Source organism: Vicugna pacos, chromosome 11 (genome assembly GCF_048564905.1).
Source record: "Vicugna pacos chromosome 11, VicPac4, whole genome shotgun sequence".
NCBI classification, from domain to species: Eukaryota; Metazoa; Chordata; class Mammalia; order Artiodactyla; family Camelidae; genus Vicugna; species Vicugna pacos.
The window spans coordinates 59,725,015-59,743,299 of record NC_132997.1 but is presented as its reverse complement, the minus strand read 5'-3'; the positions used below and the strand labels follow the sequence as shown (position 1 = coordinate 59,743,299).

The window sequence follows — 18,285 nt, the reverse complement described above, 5'->3', positions numbered from 1 at the left end:
ACAAAAGACTGAAAATGAATTTTTTGTTTTACATAGTTCAGATATTGCATGTTTTGTTTCTAGAAGTTCAACTGGGGTCTTTCTTATGTTTCATTTTTCTCATCATGCCCATGTGTCCTGCCTTCTTGAACACACAGAGAATGTCTAACGGCTGTTTTTGCATCCTTGTCTAGTAATTCTATCATCTGTTTAACTTCTGAGTCTGGCTTTTCCTTTTTTTGATTTTAAGATGAAAAATTTTCAGATTAATTACTAGAATCTCTTTTTGAGATAATTAGTAACCAAAGCTGCACTTCATCATTAGTAGTGTGTCAGAAAATAAGATCTTTAGAAAAAGATCTAAATACATTTAGTTCAATAGCATTCAATGTGCTATGGAATGAGAAGCCATATGTAAGACAGAATAATCAAACTTTAAGGGGCAGGAATTCAATCTCTCATGTTGGCATAAACATTTGACACGAACCATAATTTACCACGAACTGACTTCTTCCTCTGTTTCTAAAAACAATGTTAAAAAGGCTGAGTCTTACTTAGACATTAGTGACTGAATACAACTGCATTTCCCCAAGTATTTTTCAACAGTCTGTACGTTAAAACAAGGACCCAGATTTACCTGAGTTTTACATAAACATAAAACAATTCTGAGCCAACTGTTTCAACTGTAGAAGCATCATTGGATGCACAGCCCCTAAAAGTATTAAAAGAAAAAAAAGTAGGGCACATGCCCCTTAAATTTTTACAACTTACACGTTGTTAAAGCACTTTGTTTTAAATACCATTTTCTTCAAATTCTACCTGAAATAAGAATGGTTATCCCCATTACACAGATTGAAACTGGCAGATGAAGACAAGCCCTGAATTCAGAGGTCCTGGGTAATTTCTTGGTCAACATTTTCATCAAATTACAACTAAAACTTCACAGGCATGAGGAGAGAGGCATTTTGACATTTTGGTCAATTCACCAAATGATGAACCAAATTAAAAGCTCTTTTCATCAACTAATAGTTAATATGAGATCTTGCTTAAGCCAGAGTGAGTCAAGACTCACTCAAGATTTAGTACTTTCATATATAAAAGGACCTAGATTTCAATACTGTGTACTCCTAAGATGGTATTGCAACCAGGTTCTTGAAAACTATGCCACCAAGACAAGATCCTGCTTTAAGTTCTGTGCTCTTCCCTCCAGAATGTGGACTGACTGCTGGGTGCTTACTAAAATGCAACTGGGTAAAATACATCCTGCCAAACATGTATAAAACCACACTCCAAATATTCATTGTAACTGTCTTCCTAGATGAAGAGACTTGGAAGGGCTGTGTCTGTGTCTTACTGGGTGTGTGAAGGACTGCACTAGAGGTTTCATCTCAATTTTCTCGTCTTAGCAAAGTATGTAATATTACTTTCACAGCTAAGGAACTTGAGTTCCAGGGAGGTTAAGTCACTGAGCCAGTGAAGGAACTGGTACTCAAACCGAAAACTGATTCTAAAGACATGCTTCCTACAGGTAGGAAGGGACAATCATACAGTCAAGATGTAAGAATAAGCTAACACACCAAACATAATTTCCAAAGCCTGACTACACACGTGTGTGCGTGCATATACACATGTATCTGTTTATATGTAACATTTTAGCAAGGATTGTGATTTTCCTTTCCTTTTCACAATATCCTATTTTTACGGTTTTCAATAGAAATACAACACAGCTTTGAAATGGTGCGCAAGTCATACACATACAGTGCCAGGAATTTTTAAAAACTCGATACATCCACGTAACAGCATCCTGATGAAGAAACAGAGCAGTACCAGCCACTTTGGCGTCCTCTTCTTAAGTTCCCTTTCTAAGGCAGCCTTTAGGATTCAGTTGTACGTCTGTCAGAAGCAACTGGAAACAATGTTCATTTTCTAACTCAAAGATCAGAAAGAAAGAGACAGGGTTTAAGGCTCAAGAGGTTCATTTTAAAAAATTATCTTTATTTAGGTTTCTGATTCAGCACATGTATCAAAGACTAATCAACATAAAGAAGTAAATAAGACATTAATTGGAAGTCTTACATCTCTCTAAACTCTGACCAAGAATGTCAAGATTGCCACTATTACCAGAACTCCAACCTAGTCAAGTTGTAGACAAGCTATCATGAACGACGTACAGTGTGCACAGATATGTGGAGGCAAAAGACATGCTAGCACTCGGCTCTCCTCTCTTCCTCGCTGACGTCTTTCCACGTGACAGTCCACTTTTGCTTTCCATGCCTAGCTCCAAATAAAGTCCAAAGAAGGCTCAGGGTCAACCTGATCCAATCCTCTTCTGGAGGAAGGTATTTTTACACTGTTGTGCCTGCAACTTTGTTTTTGCCAGGATGAAGTTCAGATCGAGATGTACAATACAATCCAGATGACAGTGCAGACTAAGTCAAGAACTGAAGTTGAGCAGTAACCCGAGTTAAGGCATGAATGCACACACACACACACACACACGTGCACACACACAGCACCCACACTATCATGAACATAGGATTCCTTTCATTGCCTACAAGAGGCAACCAGGGCTTGGCAGTTAACCACGACTGCTGAGCATTCAGAAAAATGCTCCCCATAATTTTATGCAAACAGCTGTGTGTGTATGTTTTACCAAAAAAAAAAGTAAAGAGAAAAGAGAAAAAACTGGAAAAAAAACCCAAATAAACAAACAAAAAAAACCCCAAAACCTAAAAACCCCTTAATCTCTTATAATGGCTCTTGAGCATGGAACTCACGTAGCAGCGTCAATGGCTGGCTCTTTAATAATTTGGAAATAAATGGTTGTTTTACTATGCATTTCTTTGGTAGTCATCACTACAAAGTTTTCAGTGTTGGTTATCTATAAGTACTAGACAGAAGATTAAGTTACATAGAAATATTTCTTCTGTACTGATGAGATAAAAATATTGAGCTCTCAAAGCACAAGTTACTATGCTTTTTCTTGCCTTACTGGGGGCGTCCTCTACAAGCAAGGCTTCGTGCAGGAGAAGTTCATGTCTACCTAACAAAGGGCGATACGTAGTCTATTTTCCTACAGTGGAACAGTTAACAAGAAATTCACATTATCAATTCTCTCTGGTCAAATCAGAAGCCAATTACAAAGGGTCAGCAGCACTTGGTGTCAAAGCCACATTCTGGTCTCACATTCATTTCATGGTTGTGGTCAGTCTCTCAGGAGCTCAGAATTTGAAACTCCTTTCAGTTAACAGAGGATCGAGTCCAATTAAATCTTAAATAATTCTGCCATCTGCCAAATTTCTATAATTCTGTCTAGAACGCCAGCATGCTTGATGAGAGAGAGCAATCAGAGCCCAGAGAGGCGTCAGGTATCAGGGAAAGTAATCTGGTTTTGTATAAAGGCGTGGTGATCTGGCGTATTTATCCTATTAGCAGCACAGTGGTAGCCGAGGGTCTCTGTCAGCCAGACAGGAAAATGAAGCCCCTGAACCTGCTGTTGCTCCCACCTGCCTTCGGAGGCCTCTGGGAGTCAGTCCAGGGCTACCCTCGGCGGGTGGGCAATGCAAACAGCAGGAACCACATTTAGGCCCAGAAGCGCCCAAGGTAAATAAGCTTCTATGGGTAAGAGCCCCTGTGGTTTGAGATCTGAACCTAAGGGGTCCCTGGGGGCTAAACAATTGCCAAGAAACTGCTCTAGCAGGGACAGCCCAAGTGTGACAGGCTCCACACGGGGTCATAAAACTAACAGGACGTGAGACAGCTGCAATTCAAAATAGTAGTGTTTGTTCTATCAATTCCAAATGTTGGCCGGGAGAGGCAACTGGATTTATGGCGACAGAGTGCTGTTTGAAGGAGCTGTGTTTTATTTTGAAATGAAATGACTAGTCTAGGGAAACCAGCACTACATTTCTGCAGAAGTCCGGATGTCAAGAACCTGTCTCTAAAAGGCGTTTATCAGGAACTGTTTGCTCACTCCAAGTGCTTTTTCAGTCACCACCATATGGCAATGTTTTGACTTTTGTGCTTTCGGGAAGTAACTAAATAGCCAGCAAGCGGAGGGAAGATGGTTACATCACTTGGGTGAGTGCAAGACACTATCTAAAAGCACTGAAACCTACCATCTCCTAAGATTCTTGTAAACATATACCATATTTCTCCTGTAAGGAAAACTGAGAACTGTACCATGAAGGCAACATCTGTCTGTCTGCCTGTTCTCAGAATTCCTCAGAATGGCCATGTACCAAGGGGGTGGGTGGAGGGAGACAGTGAGCTGTTGGTGAAATCCCCAGGTTGGATATGACCCTGTCTGCTCAAATTAAAAACCTCAAGCCTCAATAATTAAATGCCAAACCTCTTCCCTGTATTTGAGAACTGTACTATGATTATGTATATTACACATTATAAATAAACATTGATATAGATCTACAATTTCTTCCCAACAATTGAGGAGAGATGTTCTCAGTTCGGGGGTGTAAGCTGCAAGGGGTGAACACTCCTACTGATGCTTTTACTCTCAAGTTCTTGAGATGCTAGTCCAACACTATTACCCAACAAGCCTTCTCTTCATTCTGTAACTCTTAAATATGCACTTGAAGGCAAAAAATGGAGGTTCCTCTACTGTACAACATTAAATATCTACAATGTCATGGTTCCTTATGCTTAGGAGTGTGTTCAGTAAAGAGCTAGCTGTTGGAGATGGTCGTCACAAAACAGGGACTCTTAAAAGTGACGGATAAATTAGTTTTCAGTTCTCTGATTATATCCAACAGATACACATTCTCATCATAAAATATACATTCTCTAGTAAGTTATTTTTTGTCCACAGCATATATAAATATGCAAACACAGGTGGTAAAAATCACTTTACTACCAAAGTACAAAACAGCAACTGCTGAAAAGCAAAAATAAAGATGTTGCGAGTGTTAAGAAAAGAGTGACTCACCATGTTCCACTTTAAAGTGAAACCAAATGATTTATTTGTGCTAAATGAATGGAAATAACGTATTCAGAATATACTTCTTTGTACACTGCACTTGCTTTTACTGGGCGAAATAAGCAGTCCTCAATGCTAATGTGCTACTTTCCTCTACACCTCTTCTCTTTTCTGCCAAGCAATAAAGTATTTTGTTGGCCATTATGCCAAGATATTCCTATAATGTTCATTTCAAATAGTATTTTCTAATAGTATTTTGCACCTTTAAAATATCTGTCTGAACTCTATTTTAGGGGAACACAAATAAAGACCGGAAAGGGAAAATAGCTGTTTTTGTTACAATCACATTGCCTTCTGCAAGCAGAAATCAAACAGCACGTTCTCATCAGCCACCGCAACCTCTGGTGGGTAGGCCAACATTTATCAACTCACGTGAGAGGGGCCAGTCTCGTAGATTAAATCCAGGATAAAGAGAGACTCACACCTTGATATACAATCATCATCCGCCCCATGTACCTGGAAAAGGTACAGCCATGTGATCCATTGCCTTGGGCTGTTTTACCAGAGGCATGGATGTCGATATACACTGAAAATAATCTATACAAAGTGTATCTGCAGAAAGCTCTATTAAACAATATACTGTCTTGGGCACTGACCCCTCTGACTTCCCATTCTACACTGAAAGCTCGATTTTCAAAGGTCTGAACTGTAGTGCTGAATTACTGGTATGTTTGGTAAACACCATTATAATGGGGGAGAGGGCAATAACAGCTCCGTAATTTTCTGCAAATTCATGGGAAAAAATATAAAAAAAGATATCCCTTTTTATTTCACAAACCTAAAAGCCAGGAAAATGAAGCTCTGGGGCCAAGCGAAAATTGCACACTGCTGCTGAACTACCAAATACCGGATAGCCGATGTTCCAGCCAGGGAATGGACGTACATGTAGATTCAAGTAAAACACCGATGGAAAGAGTCGTCTGGTTAGTGTTGTAGACCCACAACACTGGCTGCGTCTCCGACAAACGTTTACAACACAATGAAAAGTGAAGCCTAGGTAACCTCAGTGCAAATAAGTCAGATCCAAATATGCCAGGGGAGGAAGCCTTTGGCGTAGAGGAGACGGCTCCACTGCACGAGTCCCAACGCGAGAGTCGGACCAAGCACATGCATTAAGGCTGGGAGGAAGGGTGCACCGAATGTTGCGAGGGGGCGGGCTGCGAGGTGGCTGCCGAGGGGACCGTGGGCTGCATGGGCGGCGGCGGCGGAGGCGGCGGTGGCTGGACCGGGGTCTGTGTGTTGGGAGACGGAGGCGGCGTGGGCCGTTTGAATTTGTCAGGGCTGTTGCTTCTCCGCGGCGAAGGCCTCTGCAGGGAGGACAGAACAGCAGGTCAGTCTGCGTGCAGACGGCTCGCTTCGCCCGCAGCCTGCGCCGGAGCTGCGGCTGGGGCGGTGCGGACCAGCGGAGACACAACGCTGGCGATGCCCGTGTCCGTCACTGCGAGTTTCTGAGCTGGTAATGAAAACTTAGACGAGGCAGAGTTTACACTTACACCTAGAAAGAGCTATGAAACTGGCATTGACCAAACCCTTACCGTGACCGTCCTAAAATTAAAAACCACGGTCACGTCCTCCCCTTAAATCTCTTCTGTCCATTTTATACCCCCAGTTCCTTCTATCACTCAAACAAGTGTTCAACATCCTGAAAGCTGTAGCTCAACCAAAAATGTCCCCACTTTTACGTAAAGCTCATCAAATCAGCGAAACTACTTCAGAAATACCTTCCTTTTGCTTCCGTGCTTTTACAGGAGAGTTCTTTTCAAGATTCCCTCATCGGGAACACCCTCAATTCTACCCTGCACTCAAACCCCTATGAGCTACAAGTCCAATTGCTCGGTAAGTCAACTAAACAACCAGCTCTACAGAAAACACTCCCCTGAACAGAGTTTTAACCAGATGCTCTTAAGATTCCTTCTAATTCCAGGGAAGAAAATTCTGAGTTAAACTTGAAATAAGTCTAATTTCAGGAAGAATATTTAGGGTCAGTGAACTGTTAAGGTGCAGACAATAAATATTTTAGACATTATGGCAACCAACAATAATTCATTATGGCAAGGAGTTGGCCAGAGTTCAGTCGAGGCATTGGCCAGAGTTCAAATTATGTTTCACAAAGGGCAATTTTTCACAGAAAGTGAAGGTGAAGTTCTGCGTCCTGGGAAGGATTTTAGTTTCAGCACCAGAATGCAGTATCAGACTGCTGGGAGGTGTCTAGAAGTTTAAGGTGAACTGACAGCAGGAGGGAAGAAAGGTGCATGTCCAAGGACATCAATGCTGGCCTCCCACGGAGGACCGGTTGCTGCCACCGTCAGTGCTGCTTCCTGCCCTGGAGATACTCACTGTGATACCATGGGATGCTCCCATATGCTGCACGTGAAGACCTGGAGAATTGTAATAAGACATTCCAGCTCTAGTCAGTGAAGTTGGTGGTGTGAAACCAACTGTGTGACTTGCATATGAGAGACCTGAAATAGAACAACAATTTGTATGTATTATTTCAAACTCAATTATCTGGAGTCTTCAAGCATCTAGGAGGCTGTAAAATGCAGAAGTTCTTAGTCACCCACAAAAATGAAAATAGATGAGAGAAGCAGTGGGCTCACCCAATGGCCTGCTGGATGGATAACAAGGGATGGAACAGCCAAGCCCTGGAACAAATAGCCCAGAAATAAGCCCTCACACAAATGGTCAAATGGTCTTCAACGAAGGTGCCAAGAATACGCAACAGGGAAAGGACAGTCTCTTCAACAAATGGTGCTGGGAAAACTGGAGATCCACATGCAAAAGAGTGAAACTGGACTCCTATCTTACACCACACACAAACATCAACTCAAAATGGATTAAAGACCTAAACATAAGACCTGAAACCTTAAAACTCCTAGAAGGAAGCACGGGGGACATTTATGACACTGGTCTTGGCAATGATTTCTTAGATAGGACACCAAAAGCACAGGTACAAGGGCAAAAACAGACAAGTGGGATTACATCATACAGAGAAGCTTCTGCTCAGCAAAGGAAAGAATCAACAGAAAGGTAACCTATGGAATGGGAGAAAATATTTACAGACCACATATCAGAAAAGGGCTTAGTATCCAAAACATATAAGGAACTCCTACAACTCAACCGCAAATAAACAAAGAATCTAATTTTAAAAGGACTTAAATAGACATTTCTCCAGGGGGGAGGGTATAGCACAGTGGTAGAGTGCATGCTTAGCACGCACAAGGTCCTAGGTTCAATCCCCAGTGCCTCCATTAAAAAAATAAATAAATAAGCCTAATTACCCCCCCAAAAAACTTTAAAAAAAAGGGTATTTCTCTAACAGCCAATATGTACAAGAAAAGATGTTCAACATCACTAATCAACTACTCATCAGGGAAAAGAAAAGGTAAGTGTTGATGAGGAAGCAGAGAAATGGGAACCCCGTGCTCTGTCGGTGGGAATGTAAATTGGTGCAGCCACTGTGGAAAACAGTATGGAAGTTCCTCAAAAAATTAAAAGTAGAATTACCATATGATCCAGCAATCCCACTTCTGGATATTTATCCAAAAGAACTGAAATCAAGATCTTGAAAAGAAATCTGTACCCACATGTTCACTGAAACATAATCCACAATAACCAAGATGTAGAAACAACCTAAATGCTCATCAACAGATGAGTGGATGAAGAAAACATGGTATATACATGCAATGGAACATTATTCGACCTCTAAAACGAAGAAAAGTCTTTTCAAAGAGAACACGGATGAACCTGGAGGACTTCATGCTAATTAACAGAAGCCAGTCCCCGAAGGACAAATACCGCATGATACCGCTTGCATGAGGTGTCTGGGTCAAACACACAAAAGCAGAGAGCATAATGGTAGCTGCCAGGGGCTGGAGGGGAGGCAACAGGGGATTGCTGTTCAATGGGCACAGAGGTTCAATTATATGAGAGTAAGTTCTAGAGATCTGCTGCACAACACTGGGCCTACTTAACAATGCTGCATTGTGGTTAACAGTTTGTTACAACGGTAGATCTCATGCTAAGCGTTCTTATCTCAACTTAAAACAAAACAAAACAAAACAAAAAAAACAAAGTCAAGCCATGACAAGAGTCCAACAGTCCAACTGAGATGTACAAAAGCAGCAGCAGATGTGAGAAGAAATGAGAATAAAGTGGAAAAAATAGAGTAAAGAAGTAAAAATCAGATGGAAGAAAAGGGAAAGTGTGAAAAGATACAGCGGTAATAATGAGACACAACCAGTGTGTGTGTGTGTGTGTGTGTGTGTGTGTGTGTGTGTGTGTGTGTGTGTGTGTGTGTGTGTGTGTGTGTGTGTGTGTGTGTGTGTGTGTGTGTGTGTGTGTGTGTGTGTGTGTGTGTGTGTGTTTAGCAGCCACAAAGGCAAACAAAAAGCACCAGTGAGAACCTGGCAACTTCAGGATATTTAATGAAGGAAACAAAAGCCATATATATGCCACAAGTGCCCCTTCTACCTTCAGTTGTCCTATCCCACAACTTGTCTGTGCCCTCAACAGCTCATGTTAAGGATTTTATTTCTTGGTTTTTTGCAATTTAAGTTTGTTTTTTTTTTAGGGTGGGGGAGGCAATTAAGTTTATTTTTATTTATTTATTTTTTTTTAGTGGTGGTCCTGAGGATCGAACCCAGGACCTTGTGCATGCCAAGCATGCACTCTACCACTAAGCTACACTCTCCCCTCTATTTCTTGGTTTGACTGTCACCTAGAGCTGCTTTCTATCTGACCTATTTCCATTTCCAACTGTGGATTTTGGGTTCCCATTTACAAAATGGAGGTCCAGGGTAAAACACAAGTCTTTGGGAGCTAAGTGGTCATTTACTGTGATTTTTGTTTGTATCACAAGGACTTTGTTCAGCTGCGGGAGAGAAGAGATTTTCTTTAAACAGCCTTGGGGGAATACAACCCTAATTTCATTTCTTATGAAAATGATGACATTTAGGAGAAAGGCTTTGAAAGCGAATCCTTATCCCCAGATAGAGAAGCTCACGGGGTTCAATTTGTAATTTTAAAAAGCAATAATAAGATTAAGCCTATTGTCCAGTATTACAAGGCTAATTATGAATGTGTTAAACTGCTAATCAAGAATCTTCAAAGACTTCCTATTGCCGACCTAAATTAAAAAAAAAAAAATCTCTCTTGGGCTATTAGAAAGGCTTGCATTTGGCTCCAAACTATCTGGGTTTGGTCTAGATTAGTTGTTCACAGTACCGCGTATCGAAGCCCTCGCCTGACCCCAAATCAGATGAATGAGATCTATGGGGAGCAGGGCTCCTGGGTGGGGAGAAGAACCATAGTAAACTTACCGATCTTGATTCTGCCCTTTGCCTGTTGTCTTCTCTTTACCACAGGACCTGGTCCCTCCTTCTCCCCTGTCCACCAGGACCTCACTCAGCCTTTGAAGGAGCAAAGAGCCCAGAATCTAGAGCTGACTGTCACATCATCTCGGACTCTAGTTTTACCTCATGGCGCTGAGTGACAGTGGACAGAAGACCCCTCAACTGTAAAATGGGATTATCACAGTGCCCTCCTAAGTTGCTGTGAGGATAAAATGAGGGCCTGGCACAAAGTGAGGGCTCAGCAAGTTCCAGCTTGCTAAACCGCTCCTTCAAGGCTCAGCTCAAAAGCTCTCCCAGCTGGCACGGCTTTCTTCGAGTCTCTTTTTAAAATTATTTAGCCTTTTAAACACTGTAACTTAATTTTATCATAATCTTTTATTTCGAAATAGTTTATGATTCATAAGAAGTTGCAAAAATATTACAGGGTCCCTGCATACCCTTCACCCAGATTCCCCCAACAACAGCTTACAGAGCCACAGCATATGGTCAAAAGCCAGGAAATTGACGTTGGTCTCATACTAGTGACTAAGGTGCAGGCTGTGTTGGGATTTCATTAGTTTCTAATGTACTGTGTGTACGTGCGTGCGCGCGTGTGCGCGCATGTGTACACAGTTCAATGTAATTTCACCACATGTGTAGAGGCAAGTAATTACCACCACAATCAGGATACAAAACTATCACATCACCACAAAGAAACTCCCCTGTGTTAGTCCTTTTAACAGTCACACCTTCTCTCTAACCCTAACCTCTGGCAGCGACTGATCTATTCTCCATCACTGTCATTTTGTTACTTTGAGAATGTTACAGAAATGAAATCACGTGGTCTATAAACCCTTGAGGTCAGTTTTTCATTCATCAAAACACCCCTGTGATCCATCCAAGTTACTATGCGTATTAAGTTAATTTCTTTTTATTGCTGGGTAACCTGTGATTGAGTGGTGGTACGACTACTTAACTTTCTAGTTATATAAAATACATAAAATTGCCGGAGATCGTGTCTTACTAAGTTCTGTTTTCCTTTAAATTCTAATCATCATGCACCTGATCCTCTGGCCCAGGAATATAATAAAAGATAAGAATCCCCCCAAAACCTAGGTTGAAAACACCTCCTGAATAGAACACGATGGTTCTGTGAAGCTAGTGCTGGAATAAACTGCTCTTGCTCTGATACAGAAATGCAGAAGTGCATTAAGTAAAAATTTATTTAAGATTTATTTCATTGTCCACAAGCTCAAGACTGCAAATTTTCAAAATGATTCACTAAAGCAATTCATGACCAAAAAACACCAAGCAAAATGAAGCAAGAGACAGACATGTACAATCCATAGAAAACCAACTACCTAAAGGAAAACTGTAAGAGGAGTGGGGGACAGGGAGAGGGGACACTTGAAAACAACACTGAACTATTAACACTGCCCTTGGATAAAAGGATTCTGGGTGACTTGACTTCTGCTTCTTTATGCCTGTCTGACTGCCTCCAAATTTCCTCTAACAAATCTTTGCTAAAAACAAAAAACAAAACAATGTAGAACCAACTGAAGGCAGGCACCTTTTTTTCCCTGGAAGATATTTTAGTTTGATAAGTCACACATGAAAGCACCGCCCCTATAAACCTTCATACCCTAGAGATATGACTTCCTCGTTAACGCTCCCCATCTGGCTCTGTCTCCATCGCTCCATCGAGGCTGCTCCTGCCAAGGTCAGCGGCGTTCCCGTGCTGCCAGCCACACTGCTATTCTCCACTCCTCATTTCACCTGACCTCAGAGCAATGACGGACAGGGCTGACCACTCCCCTTGCTGAAATGCTGTGTCTTAACTCCAGGGACCTCGTACACCTACTTTCCTTCCCCTTCCCTGGTGGTAATGTCCCATTTCCTTTGCCAGGTTTCCTCCTGTACTTGACCTTAAAATATTAGAGTCACTTCAGGAGCAGATGGGAGGGTTTTTTCTCTTCTCCCTCTATCTTCCATGACTAAGTGATCTCATCTGTTTCAGTAGCTTTTTTTAAAATAAATTTTTAATTTTTTATAACAGTTTTAGGTTTACAAAAAGGGGCAAAAACAATACAGAGAGTTCCTGCATGTCACATACTCGGATTCTCTATTATTAACCTTTCATGCTAGTATGGTACCTTCGTCATAACCAATAAACCAATATTGATGCCTTATTATTAACTCAGGTCCATACCGAGGTTTCACCTAGTGTCCTGGTCCTGTTCTAGGAACCCACTTAGGATGTCACGTTAGAGTTAGCTGTCATGCCTCCTGAGGCATCTCCTGGCGGAGACAGGTCTTCAGTATTCCTCTTTCTAGATGACCTTGTCAGTTTTAAGGTATGTTGACCAGTTTGCTACAGACAGAATGTCCCTCAATTGTCTGATGTTTTCCACATGGGTAGACTGAAGTTGTGGGTTTGGGGGAGGAAGACCACAGAGGTAGAGTGCCCTCCTCATCACTTGTCAAGGGAACGCATCACCGACATGACTGACCACTGTGGAAGATGACCTTGCCCACCAGGCTGGGGCAGTGTCCGCCGAGACTCTCCATTGTGAAGGCCCTCTTCTCCCTCCCTTTCATACTGTATTCTTTGGAAAGAACTCCCTATGTTCTGTCCACACTTAGGGTGGGGAGCTATTTCACTGCCTTGAGGATAGAGAATCTATGTAAATTATTTGAAATTCTTCTATATGGGAGATTTATCTCTTCCCCCTCATTTATTTGCTTATTCAGTCACTTATTTAATAATCAGTGTGAACTGACGGATATTTGTTCTATGTTTGGGTTATCATCTAATATTGTTTATTTTATTGCTCCAGTTGTTCCCATTTTGGCCACTGGGAGCTCTCTCGGCGCCTGGGTCTCTTGGACACAACCCTCAACTTGTTGTTTCTGAGCTCCTGCTTACTTTCTGGCGTTGCCAGACTGTCCAGGTTCATCTTGTGCATCCCCTGCTCCAGGCCCTAGGAACAGCCATTGCTACATGGAGCCTCAGTTCTTCTCAGTGGAGAATGCAATCAGAAACCAAGATCTGGGCGATAGGTATGCTTGCTGCTAGTAGGGTGTAGACCCCTTCTAAAAACTTCATTATTCCCCATGCCTGACGTAGGCACACCAACTGGGACTACATACACAACTCAGACTGTATAAAACAATGAACAATCTGAAAAACAATTGTTGAAAAGTAATACTGTCCCCATATATAACCTACACACGTCTCCCTAAGTCCACATACAATCAAGAAGAGGACCATTCATAAATTCTAGGAATCATACCTCTCAATCAAATTGTGAGACAGCACTTAAAATATCCCAGTAAGCTGCTGAGAATGCAAGACTGCCAACGTCGAGCAGAAATGATGAGGGAGGAAGAAGAGTTGAAATGCTTAAAATGGAAATGAAAACAACCTAAACAGCATCATTCCACTAAGGAAGTGAGTAGAAATTCTTAATGCTGAGAACCACAACTTCTTCTAGTAAAAACTAATGTGAAAAGAAGATTTTGCTAATGTGTATTATGTATAGGACAGCAATGGACTAGATTAAAATAGGAGTAATTCCACTGCCAAATAGGAGATTAAAATCTACTCTGATGATATTACAGAACTTAAAACAGGACACAAATGTTCTCACCTAGGCTGGCTGAAAGAAGAAAAAAAAACCTCAGTGTTACCTATTATGATGTAGTTTAAGGGAAAACCAAACAGCCTGCCTATACAAGCAAGCCCACACTACAGGGACCAGGGCAGTAAAAGCCAAAATTCTGTACAAGGAGTAAGATGCCGAGTATTTATTACCATAGAAGTTAATACTCCCAACCACGGTCTGACTTTGGTTTTTTTTTTTCTTCAGTGACCACAACATTATATTTAACGAACTGAAAATCACAAACCTCTAAAGAGTTCTTTAGGTTTAAACAAATCAAACAGAACATTAAACTATACTTCATATGAATCAGCGTCACTACCGACTGCAAAAGCCACCCCCCATATTGCTTCTTCCTAACTTATGACTTCCTTCTACACACATAAATCAGAAGGCAAAGATGACCTTTATCCTGGTAATGAAACCCAAGCGCTATTTGGGGACAACTGAGAGGCAGCGAGGAAGAGAAGCTTCTGGAGAGACCTAACAGCCACTGCAGAGTAGGAGAAGCATTCAGGAACATCCTTCAGGCAAGAAGAAGAGTGATGATCACCCTGTTGACCCACCAGAGAAAGTCCTCTTCGTTGGCAAACAGCCAACCTCTTCACTCCGCCCTGCAATGCTGGGGAGCATGCTGGCCTGAAGTGGACAAAAGCTGCACACTTTGAGTTGGATTTTTTTTTTAATTTCTCTTCTTAAAAAACAAAAAGTCACAGTAGCTCATGCTGGGCTGGACCCTAAACTCATAAAAGCACACCATCTCTACGTCCCACTCTCTGCAGCCGCTGGCACCACTGCCCCATTTCCCCGTCCACTAGAAGGGCATTCCCCTGGTCTCATTATTACCAAAGACGAAATGAGATGTCACCTAATAGGAAGCTGCATTCCTGTCCAAAACCACAAAACCTTGATTGCTGTCACCCTTCCATGTCATCACCCCACTTCTTCTGCTGTGAAACTGCCCCTCCGCCTCCTGCCCTGCCCCCCCCCCCAATTCTGTTGAAAGTCTGTTTACCAGCGAGCACAAGAAGATCAGTCTCGTCACTTGGGTCACAAGACACAGTCCGCTGGCCGGCTACCTCATCTTTCCTCCCCTCACTCCACTCGCCAGCGCCCACCCCCACTTCCTCTTTCTTCCCTGCTGGATCATTTACTTGCCCTCCTGGCCCAAAAGGCCCACGCTGTGCTGGTACCAAGCCAGAGACCCCGGGGAGAGAGTTTTCGGGGTCAGAGGAAGACAAGCATGCCTTTGAGGGAAAGGCTTCTGAGCTCCAGAGCAAAGCCAGATGCAGGAGCAAAGCCAGCTCCTTCTTGCACGGCCAGCCTCCTAGGGCCAAGCCCCCTCACCCATCGCTGCAAGTGTTAGGAGGCTGCTCATGCTCCAGAGACCACAGGCTCTGGAAACAAGGCACACCCTGCCTTGCCCGCTCCCGGCCACGGGACCCGTGGCTACTGAATCTCCGAACCACTGCTTCCCCATTTTTTTTTTTTTGAGTAAAAGTAGATTTATTTAGAAAGATGTACACTCCATAGACCGAGTGCAGGTTGTCTCAGGAGGAAAGAAAGGCCAAAAGGTGCAGTGTTGGGTGTTTAGTTCAAACTAAAAGTAGACACACACTCCATAGACAGAGAGCAGCCGTCTACTGCTTCCTCATTTTTAACATGATGCCTGGGTTAATTATTCTGAAGCTAAAATTGAGATAATGTGTATAGAATATAATGCGAGAATCCATAAGATTTGTTTTCATGCATCTTAGGAATCTGCTCAAGGTTTTTGTCGCTCCACTGGCACTTGACCTCATAGTCAACGACAGTCTTTCTGAAAAGGTTTTGTAGACTTAAATTACTTTGGTTATAAAAAAAAGAAAAAGAAAAAGAAAACCAGTAGGCACTGTAACATTTATGCTTAAACATTTCAAGCTAATACTATCACTCACTCATGATAGTATTGATTGTTTCTGATGTTCCTGGAGAACACATGACCAATCTGTTCACAAGATTTTTGTATGTTCCCTTGTAGCACACTCAGCGATGCCTGTTACATGCAGCAGAAACCCGGCACAGAAGGAGGCCAGAGCACGTACTCACCGGGTGATATCGGCCTGCTTGAGCTCGGAGAAGGCGTGTAAGGGATCGGGCTGGACACAGTGCGAGGTCTTAATCCTTGTGCAGACATCTCATTAAAATACCTAAGAGGAGGGGAGGCATGGTGAGAACAGCCTGCATTCCAACAGCTCTGAACAAAGCTCCTATGAGAAAATGTTTGGGGTTCACATCTTGAGGTCAAAGTCCTGAGTGTTTAGAATGCGATGCTGTAGCTAGGAGACCCGAAACAACAGCCTGCAGGGTCACATTGCTCCACTGCGGGGCAGAGCTCTCTCCCAGGGCTATAGGTCAGGAAATCTGGGGTGCTTCCTGCTGACAGAGCTGCACCGTGCCACAGAGAGGACCAGGCTTCCCACCATCACACAACAGCTACACAGAAATTCACCTCCACCGTCCCAGGAACCACAGGCACATCCACGTTCTAGTGGCTACATTTAAACTGTGATCCGAAAGGCAAACACAAACAAGCCCTCTGAGATTTATGTCATCGAATTAAAGCTTAAAGGTATGTGATCCTGTGAGCTGCATGCCAATCGTTTACAAGGCAGGCCTTGCTGAACAAACGTTCACGCATCAGAATGCAGGATGTAATAAAAGGCGCACGGGCCAAGCACCTGCTTACTGCAGGTAGCCCCGTGCCGTGTCTGTCTCCTTCCTGGATCCGGAAGTCAAATCGGACCTGACTTTGTGACAAGCACAGAGCAGATGAGCAGCAAGTTCTGCTCAAGAGACTCCCTAATGAGCGACCCTGCACAGGCCGCACGGCCAAAGGAAGGAACGGCCACGTGCACAGGCATTTCCACCCCAGGGACGATCTCAGCCCTGATGTTCTGTCAGTGCCGTTTCTACGCTGCATTATTCCTGCTCCAAGGAAACCGGGCCCCGAGCTGGGTCTGCACTTCTCGGGTTACTCCCACTCACTCTTCCCGCCCTCCCCGGTGCAGGCCACCATGGTGCCACCAGGGCGGACTTCTGGTACTCTGCAGCCAGCTACGCAGCTAAGACAGCCTCCGATCTTCAAGGAATTAAACACACCCGTAGATGTCTCAGGTGTCTATTTTTCTTCTCTCACTTAAGACATCATCATTCCCAGCAAGGAGGGCAGAGAAGTCTTTACAGGGCAGCTGTACCCTACTTGGGATAATCTGATCTAAAAAGGTAAGGCAAAGCTTCTGGAGTGAATACCAGTTCTGGAAAAAAAATATTTGTCTGCAAACCTGAAGTAGCTTTAGCTACTGTCACCCCAGTGAGAAGTGTGACCTCAGGGTGTCTTTCTAAAAACCCAGCACCACGTGCTGTGTGTGCTAACACATGGTCTGCTCCGTGCCTTAAGGTAGTTAATAAGCTATTTAGTATTCTAGCTGATGTTTTTAGTACAATTGTTTTTAGAGGGAAGAATTTCAGAGAAACACCATCAGAAACAGATCAGTGAAATTCAGAGTTAAGCAGGATAGTTTTGTAACATAAACTTTCCAGAAAAAGAATCATCTTTATTCTTTTCAAATGAGGAAGAAATTTAAAATAGTATGATCTGTTAGTCTGTTTTTATAAAAAATTTTTTTTAAATTATAAAAGTAGATGTTCATTATAGAAAATCTTCCATTTTTCATGAAATGATATTACCACTGTCCACAGAAAGTTAATCAAAAGCCCTGTTGGCCTTTTGGATCTACTTCATAAGAGAGCCTGAGTGCGGATCAGATGATATTGCTCACGTGGTCTCAAGTGTCAATAGCCAGTACCACAGTCATCACGGCCATCGGCAGACCTGGTCTGAGACACTGGCTGCCCAGTCCCATGGGATGTTGAATCCTAACACTCACCTCGCTGCCAAGCGCAGGGGAGGAGGGTGGGTGGTGAAGGAGAGGAAAATCTGGATGAGGGAGAAACACTGAGACGTTTTCTCTAGTTAACTAAAGGATGGTTCCCTTATTCAGCCCATTTCTCAGCGGGACAATGAGGGGACTTGATGTTGAGGCTTGAGCACATAAACGCACTGCATTAGTTTTACTATGGAAAAGTAGTGGCAGAAAGCTCCAACATTCCCAAGTGCACAAAAGCAAAGGCTGCAGCTTTCAACAGCCCCCGCCTGCCTCCTGCAGAGCCTTCACCCTGAGTAGGCAAGTGCTTCCTCAGGCTGTCCCACCGCCTGCTCACCAGATCTATGAATTAAGACGCTCCCGTGCCCTTAACAGGGCAGGATTAGGTGAAT

At 43.0% G+C, this 18,285-nt stretch overlaps 1 protein-coding gene across 1 annotated transcript in view; it reads right to left on the bottom strand.

Annotated features, from left to right (window-relative positions):
• Positions 1–1,953: 1,953 nt before the first annotated feature.
• The window catches only part of CCDC6 (coiled-coil domain containing 6), a 104,619-nt gene continuing 88,287 nt past the window's right edge, over positions 1,954–18,285 (bottom strand). The window contains exons 7-9 of the mRNA XM_006209096.3: positions 16,056–16,156; positions 7,310–7,434; positions 1,954–6,279 (exon numbers count right to left, since the gene is read on the bottom strand). Of these exons, the coding sequence (XP_006209158.2) occupies positions 6,085–6,279; positions 7,310–7,434; positions 16,056–16,156 (421 nt within the window). The 3' untranslated portion in view covers positions 1,954–6,084. The remainder of the gene's footprint in view (positions 6,280–7,309; positions 7,435–16,055; positions 16,157–18,285) is intronic.